This window comes from Rhinopithecus roxellana, chromosome 2 (assembly GCF_007565055.1).
Source record: "Rhinopithecus roxellana isolate Shanxi Qingling chromosome 2, ASM756505v1, whole genome shotgun sequence".
In the NCBI taxonomy this organism is placed as follows: domain Eukaryota; kingdom Metazoa; phylum Chordata; class Mammalia; order Primates; family Cercopithecidae; genus Rhinopithecus; species Rhinopithecus roxellana.
This window is the reverse complement of record NC_044550.1, coordinates 181,295,905-181,314,973: the sequence shown is the minus strand read 5'-3', so window position 1 is coordinate 181,314,973 and position 19,069 is coordinate 181,295,905. Positions and strand designations below refer to the sequence as shown.

The 19,069-nt window shown below is 34.0% G+C and overlaps 1 protein-coding gene across 1 annotated transcript; it reads right to left on the bottom strand.

The window, feature by feature from the left end:
* Positions 1 to 1,508: 1,508 nt before the first annotated feature.
* On the bottom strand, positions 1,509 to 18,477 carry LOC104664129 (UDP-glucuronosyltransferase 2B9). Its single transcript, XM_010365561.2, has 6 exons — positions 17,736 to 18,477; positions 16,311 to 16,459; positions 11,002 to 11,133; positions 7,111 to 7,198; positions 6,052 to 6,271; positions 1,509 to 1,888 (listed from the first exon to the last, which is right to left on the bottom strand). The coding sequence occupies exons 1-6, from the start codon at positions 18,454 to 18,456 to the stop codon at positions 1,609 to 1,611; spliced, it is 1,590 nt and encodes a 529-aa protein (XP_010363863.2). The 5' UTR covers positions 18,457 to 18,477; the 3' UTR covers positions 1,509 to 1,608.
* Positions 18,478 to 19,069: the final 592 nt, after the last annotated feature.

Here is a 19,069-nt window from a genome sequence, read left to right as displayed (position 1 = left end):
TCAGCAAACTATTGCAAGAACAGAAAACCAAAGACCGCATGTTCTCACTCATAGGTGGGAACTGAACAATGAGATCACTTGGACTCAGGAAGGGGAACATCACACACTGGGGCCTATCACGGGGAGGGGGGCGGGGGGAGGGATTGCATTGGGAGTTATACCTGATGTAAATGACGAGTTGATGGGTGCTGACCGGTTGATGGGTGCAGCACACCAACATGGCACAAGTATACATATGTAACAAACCTGCACGTTATGCACACGTACCCTAGAACTTAAAGTATAATGATAAAAATTAAAAAATAAAAAAAAAGAAAATTATTTTCTTGAAAAATATTGAATATTGGCCCCCACTCTCTTCTGGCTTGGAGAGTTTCTGCCGAGATTTCTGCTCTTAGTCTGATGGGCTTTCCTTTGTGCTTAAACCGACCTTTCTCTCTGGTTGCCCTTAACATTTTTTCCTTCATTTCAACTTCGGTGAATCTGACAATTATGTGTCTTGGAGTTGCTCTTCTTGAGGAGCATCTTTGTGGTGTTCTCTGTATTTCCTCAGTTTGAATGTTGGCCTGCCTTACTAGGTTGGGGAAGTTCTCCTGGATGATATCCTGCAGAGTGTTTTCCAACTTGATTCCATTTTCCCCATCACTTTCAGGCACACCAATCAGACATAGATTTGGTCTTTTCACATAAGGACCACATTTCTTGGAGGCTTTGTTCATTTCTTTTTACTCTTTTTTCTCTACACTTCTCTTCTCACTTCATTTCATTCATTTGTTCTTCAATTGCTGGTACTCTTTCTTCCAGTTGATTGAGTCAGTTACTGAAGCTTGTGCATTTGTCACATAGTTCTCGTGTTATGGTTTTCATCTGTATCAGTTCTTTTAAGGTCTTCTCTGCATTGATTTTTCTAGTTATCCATTCATCCATTCTTTTTTCAAGGTTTTTACTTTCTTTACGCTGGTAACATAGTTCCTCCTTTAGCTCTGAGAAGTTTGATCGACTGAAGCCTTCTTCTCTCAATTCATCAAAGTCATTCTTCATCCAGCTTTGTTCCATTGATGGCAATACTACTCATCTTAAAATATCAAAAGGAAGAGGGACTTTCCATACAATTTCACTATGTAATAGTTTCTTTAGTAGCAGTTAAAACAATACAATCCTGTTCAAAATGAAGCCAAATTATTCTGAGTATGTGCAAAACAGCACTCAGAATACTGTCAGTGGACTTCTTCATGTTCTTGTGTTTATGTACAATGTGTGAAATATAGTTAAGCTGAGTAAATGTTTTTTGTATAAACTATGAATTAGAACAACAAATTTCAATATAAGTTCAACAAATTTCAATACAAGCTCACATGGATTTACATCATTTTGTGTTTTCTGAATTGTTTTCTTCATTTCCACAAAATATTTCTAACCATTAACTGGGTGGTAAATCTCTGAAAAACAAATTTTTATTTGACAAACTAAATTTTGAAAAAATTTTTTTTTTTTATTTTTATTTTTTGGTCACAGGAAGAAAGAAATCTTGCATCATAACCTTTCTTCCTGGATTAAACTGAAGTAGTCTCATCTATCAGGTTTTCCAGCTTCAAATCTCAGATATAACTAATCACTTTTTCCCTTCTTTCCTTTTCTAGTAAACTTCCAGAAACAAAACAGACAACATTTCATGATGATAAATATCACAGTTGCCACACAGGCCAGCAGGAACCCAATCACATCCAAAGAGTGGTACTGGAACCAGGTGAGGTCATGGGCTGCAGGCCGAAGGTGTTTAGCTCCTTTATGGCGCATGACAAATTCAATCCAGAAGACTGCTCGATCCAGGGGCTTCACCGGTTGATCATGTTGAATTCTTGATAATTTCATAACATTCTCTTTATATCTGAAGGATAAAAATAAAGATACTAATGTAGCAGGAAGAGACATTTACAAAACCCCTCAGACACCGAGTTAAAGAAGGAAGGGGTTTATTCATTTGGAAGCATCAGCAAGGCTCCTGTCTCAAGAGCTGAGCTCCCCAAGTGAGCTGTCCCTTTTAAGGGCTCACAACTCTACAGGGGTCCACATTGAGCAAGCAGTGGGTACGTGCTTGTGAGCTGCATGCACCAGTAATCAGAACGGAACAGAAGAGGACAGGGATTTTTGCTACGCTTTTCCATAAAATGCCTGTAATCTATAGATAAGATAACCAGTTAGGTTAGGGGTCGTTCTTTAACTACCAGGCCCAGAGTGTGGCACCAGGCTGTTTGCTTGTGCATTTCATTTCTGCCTTTTAGTATATACTTCTTTTTTCTTTAGAGGCAGAAATTGGGCATAAGACAATATGAGGAGTGATCTCCTCCCTTGCTAACACTGAAAGTAAGTTAACTTGCCTGTGCATATCAAGTTTATGAAAAGCTTTTAAAGTGCCAAATAATTCAAAGTAAATGTCAAAGAATTGACATAGAATTTGTGTACTTTAATTTGAGTCATTGTAGAAAGTTTGGCTTTTAAATTGGACTTTTCTCATTGACAAACATTTTCTAAAGTAGAAATTGAATATTAGGTGAGAAAGTTAATTTTTTTGAAGCAGAGAAAATATAAGGCATTTTAATTTGCTTTTAATTGTTTAATTTATACTTTTTGTGGGTACATATTAATTGTATACATTTATGGGGTATATGAGTTGTTTTGATACAATGTGAAACTCTCACATCATGGAAAAAAAATAAGATATTCATCCCTTAAGCATTTATCCTTTGTATTATGAACAATTCAATTGCACTGTTAGTTCTCAAACAGACATACGGAGAACGTGCTCCACATCGTGAACCATTTTAAGTGCTGTAAGAAAGACTGTGAAAATGCAATATGAGAATTATCATCCCTAGGTTCCTAAACAGTAATTGTGTCATGGTGAGTGACATGCCTCATAGCTAGCCATTTTGCTTCTACATTACTCTTTTGTCTCCTACTGTTTCCCACCCTGTAGCCAGAATGATTTTTTGCAATTAATGTCAGTTTATAGCACTCCCCTGATTAAGACTTTTGTCTGGCTTCTCATTATTTAAAGAATAAAATCCAACTCTGTTATTTGGTCTACAGAACCCTACATTGTAAGACACTGGCAAGCTCTTTTCCTAACACTTTTCCCCTGCACACTGTCTTCTAGATTGGCCTTCTATTTTTTTCTTTAAGCTCCCAAAGGTGTTCTCATCTTAGCACCTTACACATTTTTTCCCTCTCTCCTTCTCTTGGAGTATTCTCTCTTGCTACAATCCAAGGCATGCTTCTCTGCCTTTTTATGGCTTCCTTCTATTGTTACTTCTAAGAGAGGCTTTTACTGACCACACTATGATGGAACCTCTAGGATTTTCTCTATTTTCTGTGCTTATTTTGCTATTTGATTCCTAGAATTGTAAAATGCATTATATATCTCATAAAATAAACATTTAAATATTAAATACAAAAGATAAATATACGTACACTAAGTGAATAGTTCAAAAATGTAAGATCATCTTGAACATTATTTTGAGGTGAAGATATCTACTTACCTACTGTTCAGATTGTGGTATAGGATATCACAGCCTGCCTAGAATCATTCTCTTTTTCTGATCCATTTAGTCACTACTTTTGTCCTCCAATTAAGTATTAGCCTGACTTTGAATAGCATACATTACTTTTGCTTGTTTATGTAATTGAATTATATAATATGTACTCATTAGTGTCTTTTATTAATGTCGCAGTTCTTCTGTAATTCCATTGCTGTGTAGTATTTTGTTGATTTAGAAAGCACAAATTATTTCTTCATTTTGTGATTAATACATATTTGTGTTGCTAACAATTTTTAGACACTATTGACAATTCTGTCATAAACATTCTTCTAGATGGTATTAGATTTATATATTTATACATATCTCTTGGGTATATAATTGAGAGTAGAAATTGCTGAGATAAAAGTAGATGCATAATTATAATCCACTTCTTGACTTTAACATTTTTTGAAGTGTATTTTTTATCTTTAAAATTTAAAGATATGCTAGTTATAGTTTTTATAACCTCCCTTACTTCCACTATGACTGCGTCATACAGTTTCTATGACATTGAATCTTATTATATTTACTAAGTCTTGAGTTATTGCCCACCACATATCACTTCAAATAACTATTTGACATCCTCTAAGAAAATGTTTCTTCCAGTTGATATATATAATACATATATGTGTATTGTATATGTACATATGTGCATGTGTGTGTATCATTTTACATTATAAGATTCCATTTATTAATTGTGCTCTTCAATTGTTTTATGTCTTAACCCATTATTTGCTTTTTTTTTAGTCTGTTTAGATTGAGTGAAAGTGTTTGTATAATCACATTTAAATCTACCAGTTTGCTTTATATATATTTTTTCTATTTGTCCAAGTTGGTTTGTGTTTCTTTTCAATTATTTCCTATCTTCTTCAAAGGTGTTTTTATCATTCATTAACCTTCTTTTTTTGTGACAAAGTATTTTTAAAGTTTTCCTTTAGATGATACCCTCCTTATTTAAAAGCGTTATTGATAGTAGTTATAAATGCTGAATCGATGGTAGCTGGATGCTGCAAGGAATTTTGCACATTGATATCTTTGGGTGTGAAAAAATCAATTATTAAAAATTTAACTTAAAATTGTATTTTTTGTGTTTCAAAGACCATCATCAAAAAGGAAAATTTAGTGCACCCAGAATAGGCCAAAATTTTTAAAAATTATATATCTGACATGACCCATAGTATATAAATAGTCCTTAAAACTTAATAAGGCAAATAGCAAAGTTTAAAAATGTTCCAAGTACTGTAGTACACATGTTTTCAAAGAAGATACACGAATGATCCGTAAGCACATATAGGGATTCTCAAAGTCTTTAGCCGTAATGAAAATGCAATCTGAGACTGGGATGAGAGATCATTTTACACCCACTAAGAAGGCTTTAACAAAAAGACAGATAATAACACGTTTGGCAAAAGTATGGAGGAATTGTAATTACGTTGCACTGCTGGTGGTAGTGATGAACGAAACAAGTACTTTGGAAGACAATTTAGCAGTTCTTCATAAACATACAGTTCCCACATGAGCCAGCAATTCCACTTGTAGTATCAATCCAAAAGGAAGGAAAACAGGTTTATGCAAAAACTTGTGTAGCAATATCCCTAGTAACCACAATTGGAAACAATCGAAAGGCCAATGAACTGAGAAGTTAACAACTAAAATATGACATATCCTTACTAAAAAATATTAAACTGCTATAAAAAGAAATGAAGTATTAAAACACACAACAACATGAATAAAACAAATACCATAAAAAAAAAACCACAAAAAATTAAGCTAGGTGAAATGTCATTTACACAGCACCCTAAACTGTGTAATTCCATTTATATGAAATTTTTCTAGAGAGAATAATCTCTAGAGAAAGAAAACAAATTAGTGTTAGACTAAGGCAGAGTGGTCATAGGAAGTGACTTCTGTGTCATTGTAGTTTCTTTTGTGCTGGTAAAAATGTTCTAAAATTACGGGATAATGATGGCTTCATGGCTTTGTAAACATAGTAAATATATTTGGAGTTTATACCACAAAGAGGAGGATTTTACAGTATCAAAATTAAATCTCATTTTCAAGTCCATTACAATAATGATAATAAAAGTTAATTTTTCAGCAGGAAAATCATCATGTTCTGAGGCATTTTAGATATTTAATTAGAATATTTATTATATTATTTCATTTGTTCTTCCTTTCTATTATGGATTCATTATGTTAAAATCTTAAGAAATGTATTTTTTATATTATCTATATCATTTTAAAAGTATTTTTGTGTAGAAAATTGTTTCACTAACTGGCTATTCATTAGACATACGGGTTTCAAACACAATTTTTAAATAACTGATAAAAAATAAAAGCAGATTTCAGATTGGTTAAATCACTTCAATTCTTTCAGAATTACTCTCTTATAAAAAGGATGAAACTCACACTCACTATTGACAAGAGAAGCTATCTATAAATACCACCTAGTGAAAAATATTGTTCTACTCACAAAGGATCATTAATTACTGTCTTCAGTGCATTCGCCAAGTCTGTACTCGACATTGTGTCGAAGTCCAATCTAACAGCTGCTCCTTTGGTCTCCATGTGAACAATGTTATCAGGTTGATCGGCAAACAATGGAATGCCCACCATAGGGACCCCATGGTAGATTGCCTCGTAGATGCCATTGGCTCCACCGTGAGTTAAAAAAGCTCTGGTTTTTGGATGACCTAGGATTGCATGAATTTTAGAAAAAATATTCATAGAAATAAAATGAGATGCACAATGAAAGGCTCTGAAAGTGTCAATGTTTTCTAGATAACACATTGAACTAATTTGCTATTGCTTTTCAGACTTCAGAGGAAAAAAACACGTACTTGTGCTGGGTATGCAAGTGAAGGCTGCATGGTGTGTGTGACTTCAGACTGCAAAATAATACAAGATTTCCAGTTGGACTAATGAAAAAGTGTGATCTAGAGTTTTAAAATGTGCAATAAAGAAGACAGCAAAGAGATGGGCATGAAGTGAATTGCTGTTTTAAGTGCAGTCACAGAGTGTGATAGGTGGGGTGTGCAAGGCAGCAGGCAGTGGGTTGGTGGTGGTGCTAGGATTGAGGAAGGACAGGTCACACTTCATCATGACCTGTCATCACTTTATGATTAAGATTAGCAATTTAATCCTTCAGAAAATACAGAGTCACTGGTGATAGAAGAGCTATTATTTTTGGTGGCACTTGAAATAACCCTGCAGGAGAGGAAACAACAGGTGTAAAGTTGTAGAAATAGGAGACAGAGAGGTAGCTCAGGAAGTTATTGAAAAGTTCTGTGAGATGTAGTAACACCTGAAATAAAGATTCTTGCTGATTCTGACCATAAAGAATGTGAGTGTATATCATAAAATGCCAATAATTATAGCGTATTTTTTTTTCTCTAGGACTGGTAAATAAATATAAAGAAGTTACATTTTCTTTTTCCTTAACAAATATTCAAAAAGCTTGTTTCATGATTAACTATTAACACTCTAATGTGCTGTTACTAATATATCCAATATTTATTCACCAGAGTCTTACCTAGAAGGTCATTCTGGGGTATCCACTTATAGAGTCGAGTATTGAGGCCTAAGGTATCCGGTTTTTTCCCATCAAATCTCCACAGAACCTGTTACAGTAAAGAAAATATCTTATTCCATGAGTGGAATTCAAAAGTTATAGAATGTTAGAACTGTAAAAAGATAGGAATGAGATCAAGGGATGTTAGTAAATCAGAACTACTCAAAGACTGATGTAAATAGAATACTCATATTTAATTTTCTCAACTTTTATAATTAGTTAGGCACATAAGGAAATCATGATTTTCCAAAATAGTACCTTAGAAAAAAATTGGATTATCAATGAAAAGTTCAAGTATTTAAAAAATTGTTACACTTTTTAAAAGAAAACCTACGTGCGGCCAGCCATCATATGAAAAAAAAAAAAAAAAAAAGCCTAACATCAGAGATCATTAGAGAAATTTGAATCAAAACTATGATGAGATAGCATCTCACACCAGTCAGAATATCATGATGTGGGTAAGGTTGTACAGAAAAGGCTTGCTTATACTCTGTTGGTTGGAATGTAAGTTAGTTCATCCATTGTGGAAGACAGTGGCAATTCTGCAAAAACCAAGAGGGGAAAATACCATGAAACCCAGCAATCCCATTACTGGATATGTAACAAAAGGACCGTAAATTGTTCTTTTATAATGACCCATGCACAGATATATTAATTGTAGTACCATTCACAATAGCAAGGACATGGAATCACCCTAAATGCCCATTGATTATGGGCTGAATAAAGAAAATATGGTACATATACACTACTGAGTATTATGCAGCCATAAAAAAAGAACAAAATTTTGTATTTTGCAGGGATATAGATGGAGCTGGAGACCATTATCCTTAGCAAACTAGCAAAGGGATGGAAATAAAAATATGGCATATCCTCACTTATAAGTGGAAGGTGAAAGATGACAACATGTGGACACATAGACAGGAACAACATACACTGCTGTGTATTGGAGGTTGGAGGGTGGGAGGGGAACGAGGATCAGGAAAAATAATTAACTGATATTAGTCTGAGTATCTGGGTGACGAAATGATCAGTACAATAAACCCCCATTACAAAGTTTACCTATGTAGAAAAACTGTACACATACCCTTGAACTTAAAATAAAAGCTAAAAATAAAAGTTAAATTAATTTTTAAAAATAAAAATATTCTAAGAAATGTATAAAATTTTTAACTATTCATTATAATTCTAGTGTAAAAAGCTAATAATTTCATAATGGCCTGCGTGCTTCTTTTCTTTTATGTATTTTATATTAGTTTTCATCTTCCAAATTTAATTTGAATGTATTCATTTCTTTTTGAGTAATTTGACAAGTAGTTCACATGTACTTACTTGTCTGTAGATTATAATGTTAGAGCCCATTGTCCCTTGATTGACAAAATAGCAAGAACATAAATTAGCTACTTATAAGAAAGAGATTAATGCTGCAAAGGTAGTATGTATAACTTCATTGGAATTATAAATTATCAAGCTCTACTTCCAAAATAAATTTCAAGTGACCATTTTTGACACAAATTCAGAGTATTATCAGTATTTCTAACTTTGGATACTTTTTGGCATAGAAATGAGGAACCTGTTGGTATTATGAATAAAAATACAGCTGTTGAATAAACTCAAAATTGTATTTTGCTGAATTTGGTCAACTAATTATTAACACCGAGAAAACGTGCTACAAAGCTTTGACAGCAGTGATTAATATGTTCTGCTATAGCCAAGACATTTTATGTTTAAGTTACGAATTTTGAAGCTGTGTGGGTACTTGGACAAGTTGTCTGTCAGCCTAGGCTGTTCTTTCTCTGAATAGTACCCTGAGCATTACTCAGATACACCTCTTCAAAAATGTACAGGAAGTACAAGAGGCTGGATTACACGACAAGCCTAAACTGCATGATGTATGTCAGACTTTTTGAAATATCTGCTATTGTTATTGTGCTAGTGAAGTTACCCATTAAAATGTAACTTTTTCTGATAACACCAGTAGTGTGTACAGTGTCCTCAGGAATTCTTAAACAAAAGGGTCAAATGACAGGGGGAGAATTTGGTGGTATCTCTTACCTGACCCCAATATCATGGTAATACCAAAACTTCACCTACATTTCTTGAATAAATTTATTCCTGATTATGCTATTAATGCCAAATTTATTATCAATGAACAACACCTTCTGTATTATTTTAACATTGTTCGTGTATATTTTTGATTTTGAACTAATATCTTGAGATAATTAGTGCTTACTCAACAGCTAAATTTTTAGTCAGGATGTTTCTTTTTTTAATTTTTCATATCCATAAAGTTTATTTTAAAAATGTAAAAAAGTAACTATATGAGGATATTTATTAATACACTTAAAAAGTTTGTTCCATAAGTTGAAGTAAAATACATTAGCAATATCTTCCAAACTCCATTTTTATAAAAATAAAACTTCTAGATCCTGAAACATACTACAGTGGAGTCTATAGTTTACAATTTTTTTTTTTTTTTTTTTTTTTTGAGATGGAGTCTCACCCTGTTGACCAGGCTGGAGTGCAATGGTGTAATCTCGGCTCACTGCAACCTCTGCTTCCTGGCTTCAGGTGATTCTCCTGCCCCAACTTCCCAAGTAACTGCGATCACAGGTGCATGCCAACATGCCTGGGTAATTTTTTGTATCTTTAGAAGAGATAGGGCTACACCATGTTGGACAAGTTGGTCTCGAACTCCTGACCTTGTGATCCACCTGTCTTGGTCTCCCAAAGTGCTGGGATTACTGGCGTGAGGTGCCATGTCTGGCCTATAGTTTACACTTTTAATCACAGGATTGGAATTCATTTTCCTTACTCCCCTGCTCCCCACATGTGGCAGTTATTATTCCTAAATTAACGACATTCAATCATGTTATACTACCACAGATCTTTAAATAAAGTATATACCGCATAATTACTAACAGAGCCAATCTTCTCCATTTCTTGTCAGGTATTTTATATAAGCATCTGACTTAAAGTGCAAATAGAAATATTACATTCCATAATTGTAAACATTCACCAAGAGTTTCCAGAGTACAATAAGTAATAGAGGTGGCCCAAAAATCAGTCAAGTGTTCTTCACTCATTGGATACTGCTGAGATTAGGAAAACTGTTCTGAAAAAAATGATCATAAGTCTTACTTGTATTTCTACAAGGATGCAGTTCTGGATACACATTTTTTATGAAAACACCTGAAAGTCATTCTAAAGACTACATTAAGCACCATTTTCACTTACCTGAAATATATTGAGTTAAATTCAGCAATATGTACGAGTGTTAATATCAGAAATTAAAAATAACTCTGGGTCTCAATTGCCTTTGGTGGATACATATGGAGTAGTGAGTTCCCACTGATGCTAATGGGAACCACTCATGCATACCAAGGGTAGAAACTCCCCCAGGGCCACATGCAACCTCTAAGTCTGAGGCACAACTATGACTTCTGTCAGTGAATGCTATACAAGCATATTTAAGGCTATGTTCGGCTATAAAGAGTTCAATCTACTCTTTAATATTCTTTCCATGTAGATCACATACACAATTCAAAATTTTATGGGACAGGAGGTGAGGGACAGGAGGTGAAAAGTCTCCAAACACTTTTTAAGTACCTTTCTCCACACAATTTAATGTCCGCATATTTACATAGGGGAATGTTCATACTTAACAACAATTTTTTTTTTTAAATGCAACCACAATTTTCAAACTTATCACTGTTTCTACAGGAATATCCTTGTTCTGATTTTTCACCTTTTGGCCAACTTCACATTTGTCAGAAGTTTCTACAACTGGATTACTTACAAGCTTTAACAGCCTCTTTCAGTAGTTTTCCACACCAGTAAGACACTTCATCTTACCTTTTGTGGGATCTGGGCAAGGGCTGATGCAATTACGTTGGCCCTTTCTTCTTTCATGTTAGTGACCATGGACCCCAGAGAAAACACCACAACACCGTGTTCTCCAGAGCTCTGTACAAACTCTTCCATTTCCTGTGAAAAAAGGATTTGTTTCATCACAAAAGGGTAACAGTACAGCAGGCACTACTGAAAGAATTGGGACAAATTACTAAAGAGAGAAAATCAGGTATTTTGAGTAATCATTGGAGTAAATAATATTTTTTAACTGACTCAATCACTCAGGTTTTTTGCAATTAGATACATAATGTGAGATAGGTGGACGGTGCTAAGGATATTTGTGTAACTATGTGTGTATGCGTATGTATTTGTGTGCATGTGTGTAAGGGAGAAAAGAAATGGAGCTATTACACTGTAGTCAGGGAGATAATGTTAAAAATATTACACACACACTCTTCTCTTATAATACTAAAATTACTAATATAAGTTCTTGGAAAGTGGCACCACTCAGCTTTAATTCTATACTGTTGTTCTACTAAGTCACTTGTGTTTATTTCAGGCAGGTTTTCTGTAGGATTCTTTTAGTAGGAAGCCATTAGTGTTTTCTTCCCTCACTATGAGCTCTGAGGATAAGCTGCTCACTGTTGGGATAATTTTATATCTACATTTATGTTTCTCTACAGTGCTTTATACTTCACTTAAAGTTTGTCAGAGTTTTCCGGTAGTTTTTGAAAAACTAAACAAAAATAAAATCTGATGGTTAGAACCACTGACATTCTGGAGTTTGGTATTGTAATTTGGAATTTCTGTGAATTAGTCCAGGAGTCTTATTTATAATACAAAATTGTACAGTATGTAGTTACATAGTTGAATGATCATGTGTTCAGGTTATTGTTTAGGTGGAACACCTATTGACCTGAAATCACACTGTTAAACTGATGTGCTATTTATAACTGCATGTGAGGAACTCTCATCATCACTTTGTTGTGTCTCAGAGGCAGCACTTGCATCAGGATAGAAGAGGCCACCAGACCTTTTTGCAGGGGAGATCTTGTCTCTCTTTTGAGCAGCTCACTCACACCACATTACACTCCTGGTGAAGATGTGCTTGGCTGCAATCGATTGCGAATTATTCTGACTTGCGTTCTCCAATGTATGCCAATATTTAAACTTAAATACTTTCAGATTTAATCACTGTGGAAAAACTTTTCCTTTTGGTTCTTAACAAAACAAAGAAAAAATGTCCAAATGTTAACTGTGCAGACCACATATTACAGAGCATTTTTAAAATGTGATTTTAATCTTGATGTAAGAGTCATTGTACTGCTATTCTAGGTAATACTTGGGGCATGTAGGTATTGTGCGTGACTGCAGTTGACTGTTAGCCACGTTTCCTGTAACTGATGTTCAGTGTTTCACCTCACTAGCTTGACGCCAAGAGCCATGTTTACCCATGCAGTGTTGAAGGAACCTAACCTTTGCTTACAGATTCATCACTGATATGGACTCGTTGTTTCTTCTTCTGTGATAATGTAATAAAAATAATATAAGATTAATGTAAGAAATTTTATAAAAGCATGAAAATTTTTTTTAAGTAAAATTTTTCTAAAATTTTTATGTTGTGATATTATTTATGTAAAATATATTTTTTCATCATGGCTGTTGTCCTATTTATATAGCTCAATGTACGCATGTGACACTTATTTAGAAAATGTAAATCTTATTGTGTATGCATTTTCCTCCTGCAAAAACTTGTCATCTTGTTACATTTATCATTTTCTAACTCCCTTTGTTTGTGTTACGGCTGACAGTGTAATTGAATATTTCATTGATAAAATTATTGTAATGCTATTGTATGCACATAGTATAAGTTTTTAATCATTCCTTCATTTAAGATGTTGGACTACTTCCAATGTTAATTTCATGCATATTTCCATAATGTCGAACAGGTATACCTTGATTAATTTTTTTCTCTGCATGATTTCATGTGAATATAGTATAAAACTTACAGCAATATTCATTTCTAAACACCTGATACATTTTGTCGTGTCTTATTCTCTTATACAGAAATTATCTGAGAATCTAATATTTAATTGAAATGAAAGCAACCTGGGTTAGCAATTATTTTACATAATAAACAAAGAACTGGTTTCACAACCACTGACTTGCATTCAAATCTTTCTGCAAATTAGTAACAACAGCTAATAGTAGTAATTATCACTATTGTACTACTACCCCTCCTTTTTCTTGTCCTTCTTTACAAGTCCTACTCTGTTCCCCTTCCTACTGACACCATCGGTTTCCCTTAGTGTGAGTGGGGAAATCTTTCAAGAGTAGGGCAGGGTGGCATAGATTTTTCATTAGTCTTACCTCAGCTTTTGCCTCTTGAGAAAGTTATCATATAAAGCCCATGCAATTTGCATTCAACATAGATATTGAGTTTTAACAATGAAATAAAATCTCAGTTTTATGTGGACAAAAATTATCTTTTAAGAGATTACTTAATAATGTGATAAAGAATGCTTGCTTTGTACACGTTTTAAAAGTGTGATATTAATTTACAATATGCAGGTTTATTTTGTTATTTCATAAAGAATATAATCTTATATGCTGACAGAATTTTTTTGGTATTGAAACTAAGGGCACTATTCAGATACAATAGGTATAAATTATTTGGTCTTTATTATACATGCATTGTTCATTATCTCTGTGCTTCTCTGTCAGGCAGCTATGATGTTAAGACAAGTTGACACAGGGAGTTTTAATGAGTTGCTTGTCATATGTCAAAAATCATCTGCTTTCATAGGGTATGTTTATGCTGTAATATGTAAACCCCTGGGGTCTCAATGAAGAATGATTTAAATGCTTTAGTAAGATCAAGTGAAACTGAGTTTGTCTGCAAATATTAAAGGAACACATTTATTTTATTGAGGAAGTGTTTTAAGCTGTGATACTGGTGAAGATCCTCATTACCTATGGGAGAATTTTAGAATTTCAACTAGCTCATTGCTGTGGGAAGTCAGGGACCCCAGACGGAGGCACCGGCTGAAGCTATGGCAGAAGAACATAAATTGTGAAGATTTCACGGACATTTTTTAGTTCCCCAAATTAATACTTTCATAATTTCTTATGTCTGTCTTTACTGTAATCTCTGAACATAAATTGTGAAGATTTCATGGACACTTATTACTTCCCCAATGAATATCCTTGTGATTTCCTATGCCTGTCTTTACTTTAATCTCTTAATCCCATCATCTTCTTTGTAAACTGAGGAGGATGAATGTCGCCTTAGGACCCTGTGATTGTGTCAACTGCACAAATTGTTTGTAGAGCCTATGTGTTTGAACAGTATGAAATCTGGGCATCTTAAAAAAAGAACAGGATAACAGTGATGTTCAGGGAACAAGAGAGGTAACTTTGAACTGGCCACCAGTGAGTCGGACGGAACAGAGCTATATTTCTCCTCTTTCATAAGCAAATAGGAGAAATATCACTGAATTCTTTTTCTCAGCAAGGAACATCCCTGAGAAACGAATGTGCCCTGAAGGTAGGCCTATAGACAGCCCCTTTTTAAGGCATCCCATGTTTTATGGTCGAAGCCTAAGGGATGAAATAAGCTCCAGTCTCCTATAGTGCTCCCAGACTTATTAGGTGGAGGAAAATTCCCACCTAATAAACTGTGGTCAGACAGGTTATCTGCTCTCAAACCCTGTTTCCTGATAAGATGTTATCAATGACAATGCCTGAAACTTCATTAGGAATTTTAATTTTACCTCATTTGTGGTCCTGTGATCTCACCTTGCCTCCATTTGCTTTGTGATATTTTATTACCTTGTGAAGCATGTGATCTATGTGACCCACACCCTATTCATACACTCACTCCCCTTTTGAAAATTGCTAATAAAAACTTGCTGGTTTTACAGCTCGGGGGACTTCACGGATCCTGACGGCATGTGATGTCTCCCCCGGACACCCAGCTTTAAATTTCTCTCTCTTGTGCTCTTTCTCTTTATTTCTCAACCCAGCCAGACACTTAGGAAATAGAAAAGAACCCACGTTAACCATCAGAAGCAGGTTCTCCTGATAGCTCATCTTACTGTCAAAACTGATAAGTCTACTTTTAATCAAGTCCATAGGGTGTCTGTCAACTACGACTTTGCAAGATAATATAATTTTGATGTGCTGAAAAATCTGGCTCTATTAAATGAAGAATGATATCTCAAGTGACCTGCACATGTTAAGTAATTAGTAGTATTAGTAATAATAACAAAATAACAATAACTGCAAAATAAATAATATTTCTGAGTAACTGACTACAGGCTAGAGACACTTCAAGTGTTTTGTCTGTGTTAATATTTTTCCACACAACACAACATAAAGTTGTCACTATTTTTGTAAATGTAGGTATCATTATTTCTATCAACATACTAGTCCACTTTTCCATCATCTGTTACCTGAATCCATGCAAAATTTCCTGAATGGTTGACTCTTTATTTTGACCCTCCTGCAATTTAATCATTGAATATCTTGAAAGCTCTTCTTAAAGAAGAGAATATTTTCATATATCTTTCTGTCTTAACTCTTTTTCATAGTTTTTTAATGTGCTTTATAAATATTTCAACTCCTAATATGTATCTGGTTCTAATTTGCCTCTCAGCATCATCTGATTCTTAATCTCTCCCTGCAAATTAAACCTGAGGACTTGAGAACTAACCTGACGACTTTACCTGCTTTCCTTCTTTTGTCTATCTCTCCTCGTCATTCTTTTACTTATTCCTGTTTATTGTTCAGCTCTCATCTTAGTAATCAGTGACTCCAGGATACTTTCTATTATCTCCACTGATGCTTTCTTGTCATTGGGTTTTTCCTTGAGATAATAGATTTCATATAATTTTTATTACTTGCACATATTCTATCTTTTGAAGTAGAATGTAAGGTATGTGGGCACAGAAACTGTGTCCATTTTTTTCACTGAAAATTCCTCACTTACCTGTGTTTTGTGCTAATCCCTTTGTAAATATTATTTGAACGAATGATCAATACCTTCTTAGGTGTTAAATAATGAAGACTTTAATTTAACCAACTCTATTTTTGAAGTCTCCTTAGTATTCCTCTCTATTAGTAGCACTCATAAAACTCACATAACGTGTGATAGTATCACTATGTACATGAATTCTAAGTGGTATCTGCTTTACCCCACCCACCTCCCATTTTTCTTTCCGTGTAAGTCAAACACTCTGAATGAAGATTGTAGAATCATTTCTACTGAAAATTCAAAGCCAACAAAATAAAACCAATGACAGTATGTTTACCTTAGGTAGGGGTTTGGCAGGTTTGCAGTGGAGTCCTCCAACAAAATCAACATTTGGTAACAGTGGATGTGGAAACTGAAAATTCCAGGAGTTTCGAATAAGCCATATGTCAGCTTTCCCCATTGTCTCAGTTAATGTAGTGGGTCTTCCTGACAAGAATAAAAAAAAGAAAAGGTGGATGACATAAGATAATTACATTAAGTAATTTTCTGAAAGGGGTTAGAATAATGAAGGCAAAACTATAGGCAAAGTGTCTGTGCTTTGAAAAATATATACATATGTTCATTTATAGACATAATTTAATTTTATGTATTATTTATTTTGCCCATGTATATTTATAAGAAAGGCAAAGTAGTAGGAGAATTATGAGGTTAAGCTACATCTCCAATGTCACATCAGTATACTCACAATCATAAATAATTATTAAAATAAGCCACAGAGAATTAAACATCAATTTCTTTTCTTTTTAAAGCTTCAATAGTATCCTATGGACATTTAAACAACTCTTTGAGCTCCATAGTCAATTAATTTTACTTCACCCATAAAAATAATTTTCTAAGAAATAGTCTAGTTTATACAACTCATTAAGTTAATTCTTTTATCTTTGGTTCTTCAAGTGAACTGTGGACTATGTGGAGAGTATGGCTGAAAACTTTGTACTCTTTTAGATTCAAGCTAAGATCTTAATAATATTATCTTTAAGTAAATATATTTGTAAATTATAGCTAGAAATGTTTGAGAAATTATTGAAACAAAGATTTGTACTCAACCTTAATCTGTCTTTTATATTTTTTAATAAAGAGACATAGTTTGAAAAACAACTATGTAGGTATAACAACCTTCACATTCCAATAAGGTGATTGGAATTTAAATGAATGGTTTCCAATTCTTTAATGAAAGAGTATAGAAACATTACAAATTTCAAATTATCTTTAATGATTTTTGCATCGGAGATATAGACATTCTCTCTCTCCACTGTGAAGGAAACCTTCGGTTAACATGGGAATATCTTTTGATTTCTATGTAAGAAAACTAAGCTTTACAGAAAAAATAATTTCTGCAGTTATATAGATAGTTGTAGAAAAATGTGTAACTACTCATTCTAAATCTATGCATTCAGTAAGATGTTATTTGATGGGTTTTACTGTATTTAAGATGAAAAACAATATACCAAAAAAAGATGTGTAATTGCTTAAAGTCTTAGATGCACTAATACATAGGTTTATGATTTCCTGGGGTGTTCTGTGTGAATGATAGCCACAGGGTTTTAACTGACCCTATAATTTAAGCTTTTCTATAATATTTGTGAGATTGATAGATCATCTTGTATTTTTGTTTTATAAATTCACTTACCTGACTTTATAGCTTTATATAAACTCTGCCTCAAAGACACAAATAAGTTACAGATTGAAAAAAAATACTTACCTAGAACTTCACTATAAAACTGATCCCACTTCTTCAAGTCATACATTTGGAAACAAAAGTCAAAAGAAAGCATATAGATCATATTTTTTACCCTCTCCATGAAAGTCATTTGATCACTTAATTCTGACATAACAACAGGTACGTAGGAGGGAGGGAAAATAAATCCTACACAATGCTTTTCAAAAATGTAGCCAGGAGTGAAGCGGAGACTGTACACAAGGGGTATGTTAAATAGCTCAGCCAGCAGCTCACTACCGGGAAAAAGAGGATCTGCAAAAACGACGTCAAATCTTGACTCTTGTAATTTCTTCATTAATTTCTTATTTGAAACCATATCTTTACAGAAATTTCTAATTATGTCACCAAACATCCACATCATTTCTTGCATTTGTGAAAAATATAACCAAAATGTATCTTTTGGAAGTTCTGACCATCTCTTAACGTCTTCCATGGAGAAATTCTCGAACTCAGTTTTAGTCAAAGATGTAGGAAAAACTTCAATTTTAAGAGCGGATGAGTTGTTGGGATCAAAAAGAATGGAAGCTGAAGATGCCAGTACAGTCACCTCATGACCTCTCTGGACAAGCTCTTCCAGGATTGTCTTCATATTCATCCAATGGCTATATTCTGCCGCCCACACCAGCACCTTTCCACAACTCCCAGATCTAAAGTAAAAGCTCAGTTGTATTAGCAGAATTACTGAAGTCCATTTCACAGACATCCTGTTGCAAAGCAATGCTTGTTTTCCAGTTGCTGTTCCTTTCTGTCATTTCTCATGGTTATATCCAAAGATAAATTAGCCAAGAAGTTAAAATGTAACCCTTATACTTCAAAGTACATGCAATATCATTAAATCAACATTCCGAACATGTGGATGGCAAGGAGACAAATGAAGGTAAATGACCTGTTTACACAGATATGATTAATTTCCCGTTTATGTTTCTGAGTGCTATCCTTCAGCTAATATCAAGGATGTTGTATGGACATGCCATTTGTCTTATGCAATGTATTTTAGAAGAGTGTCCAGAATAGTAGCAGTGAAAGGTCACGTTTCTCCAGCCCATTTGACACAAAACTAAAGATACAATGACAAAATATGATACATATATTTTTGTACCCTTTGTTGTTGTATAATTTAAATATCATACAATTTATCAATTATTGTGTAAAATTTACTGTTTCATAGTATATTCACAGAATTGTGCATCTACCACAACAATCTATTTGACAGCACTTTTATCTCCCCAAAATAAGTCCTTTGGCCTTTAGCCTTTTCCTCTCCACCTCTAGTTTCTGCATTTCCACTGTACTGGGTAATTGCTAATTGAATTTCT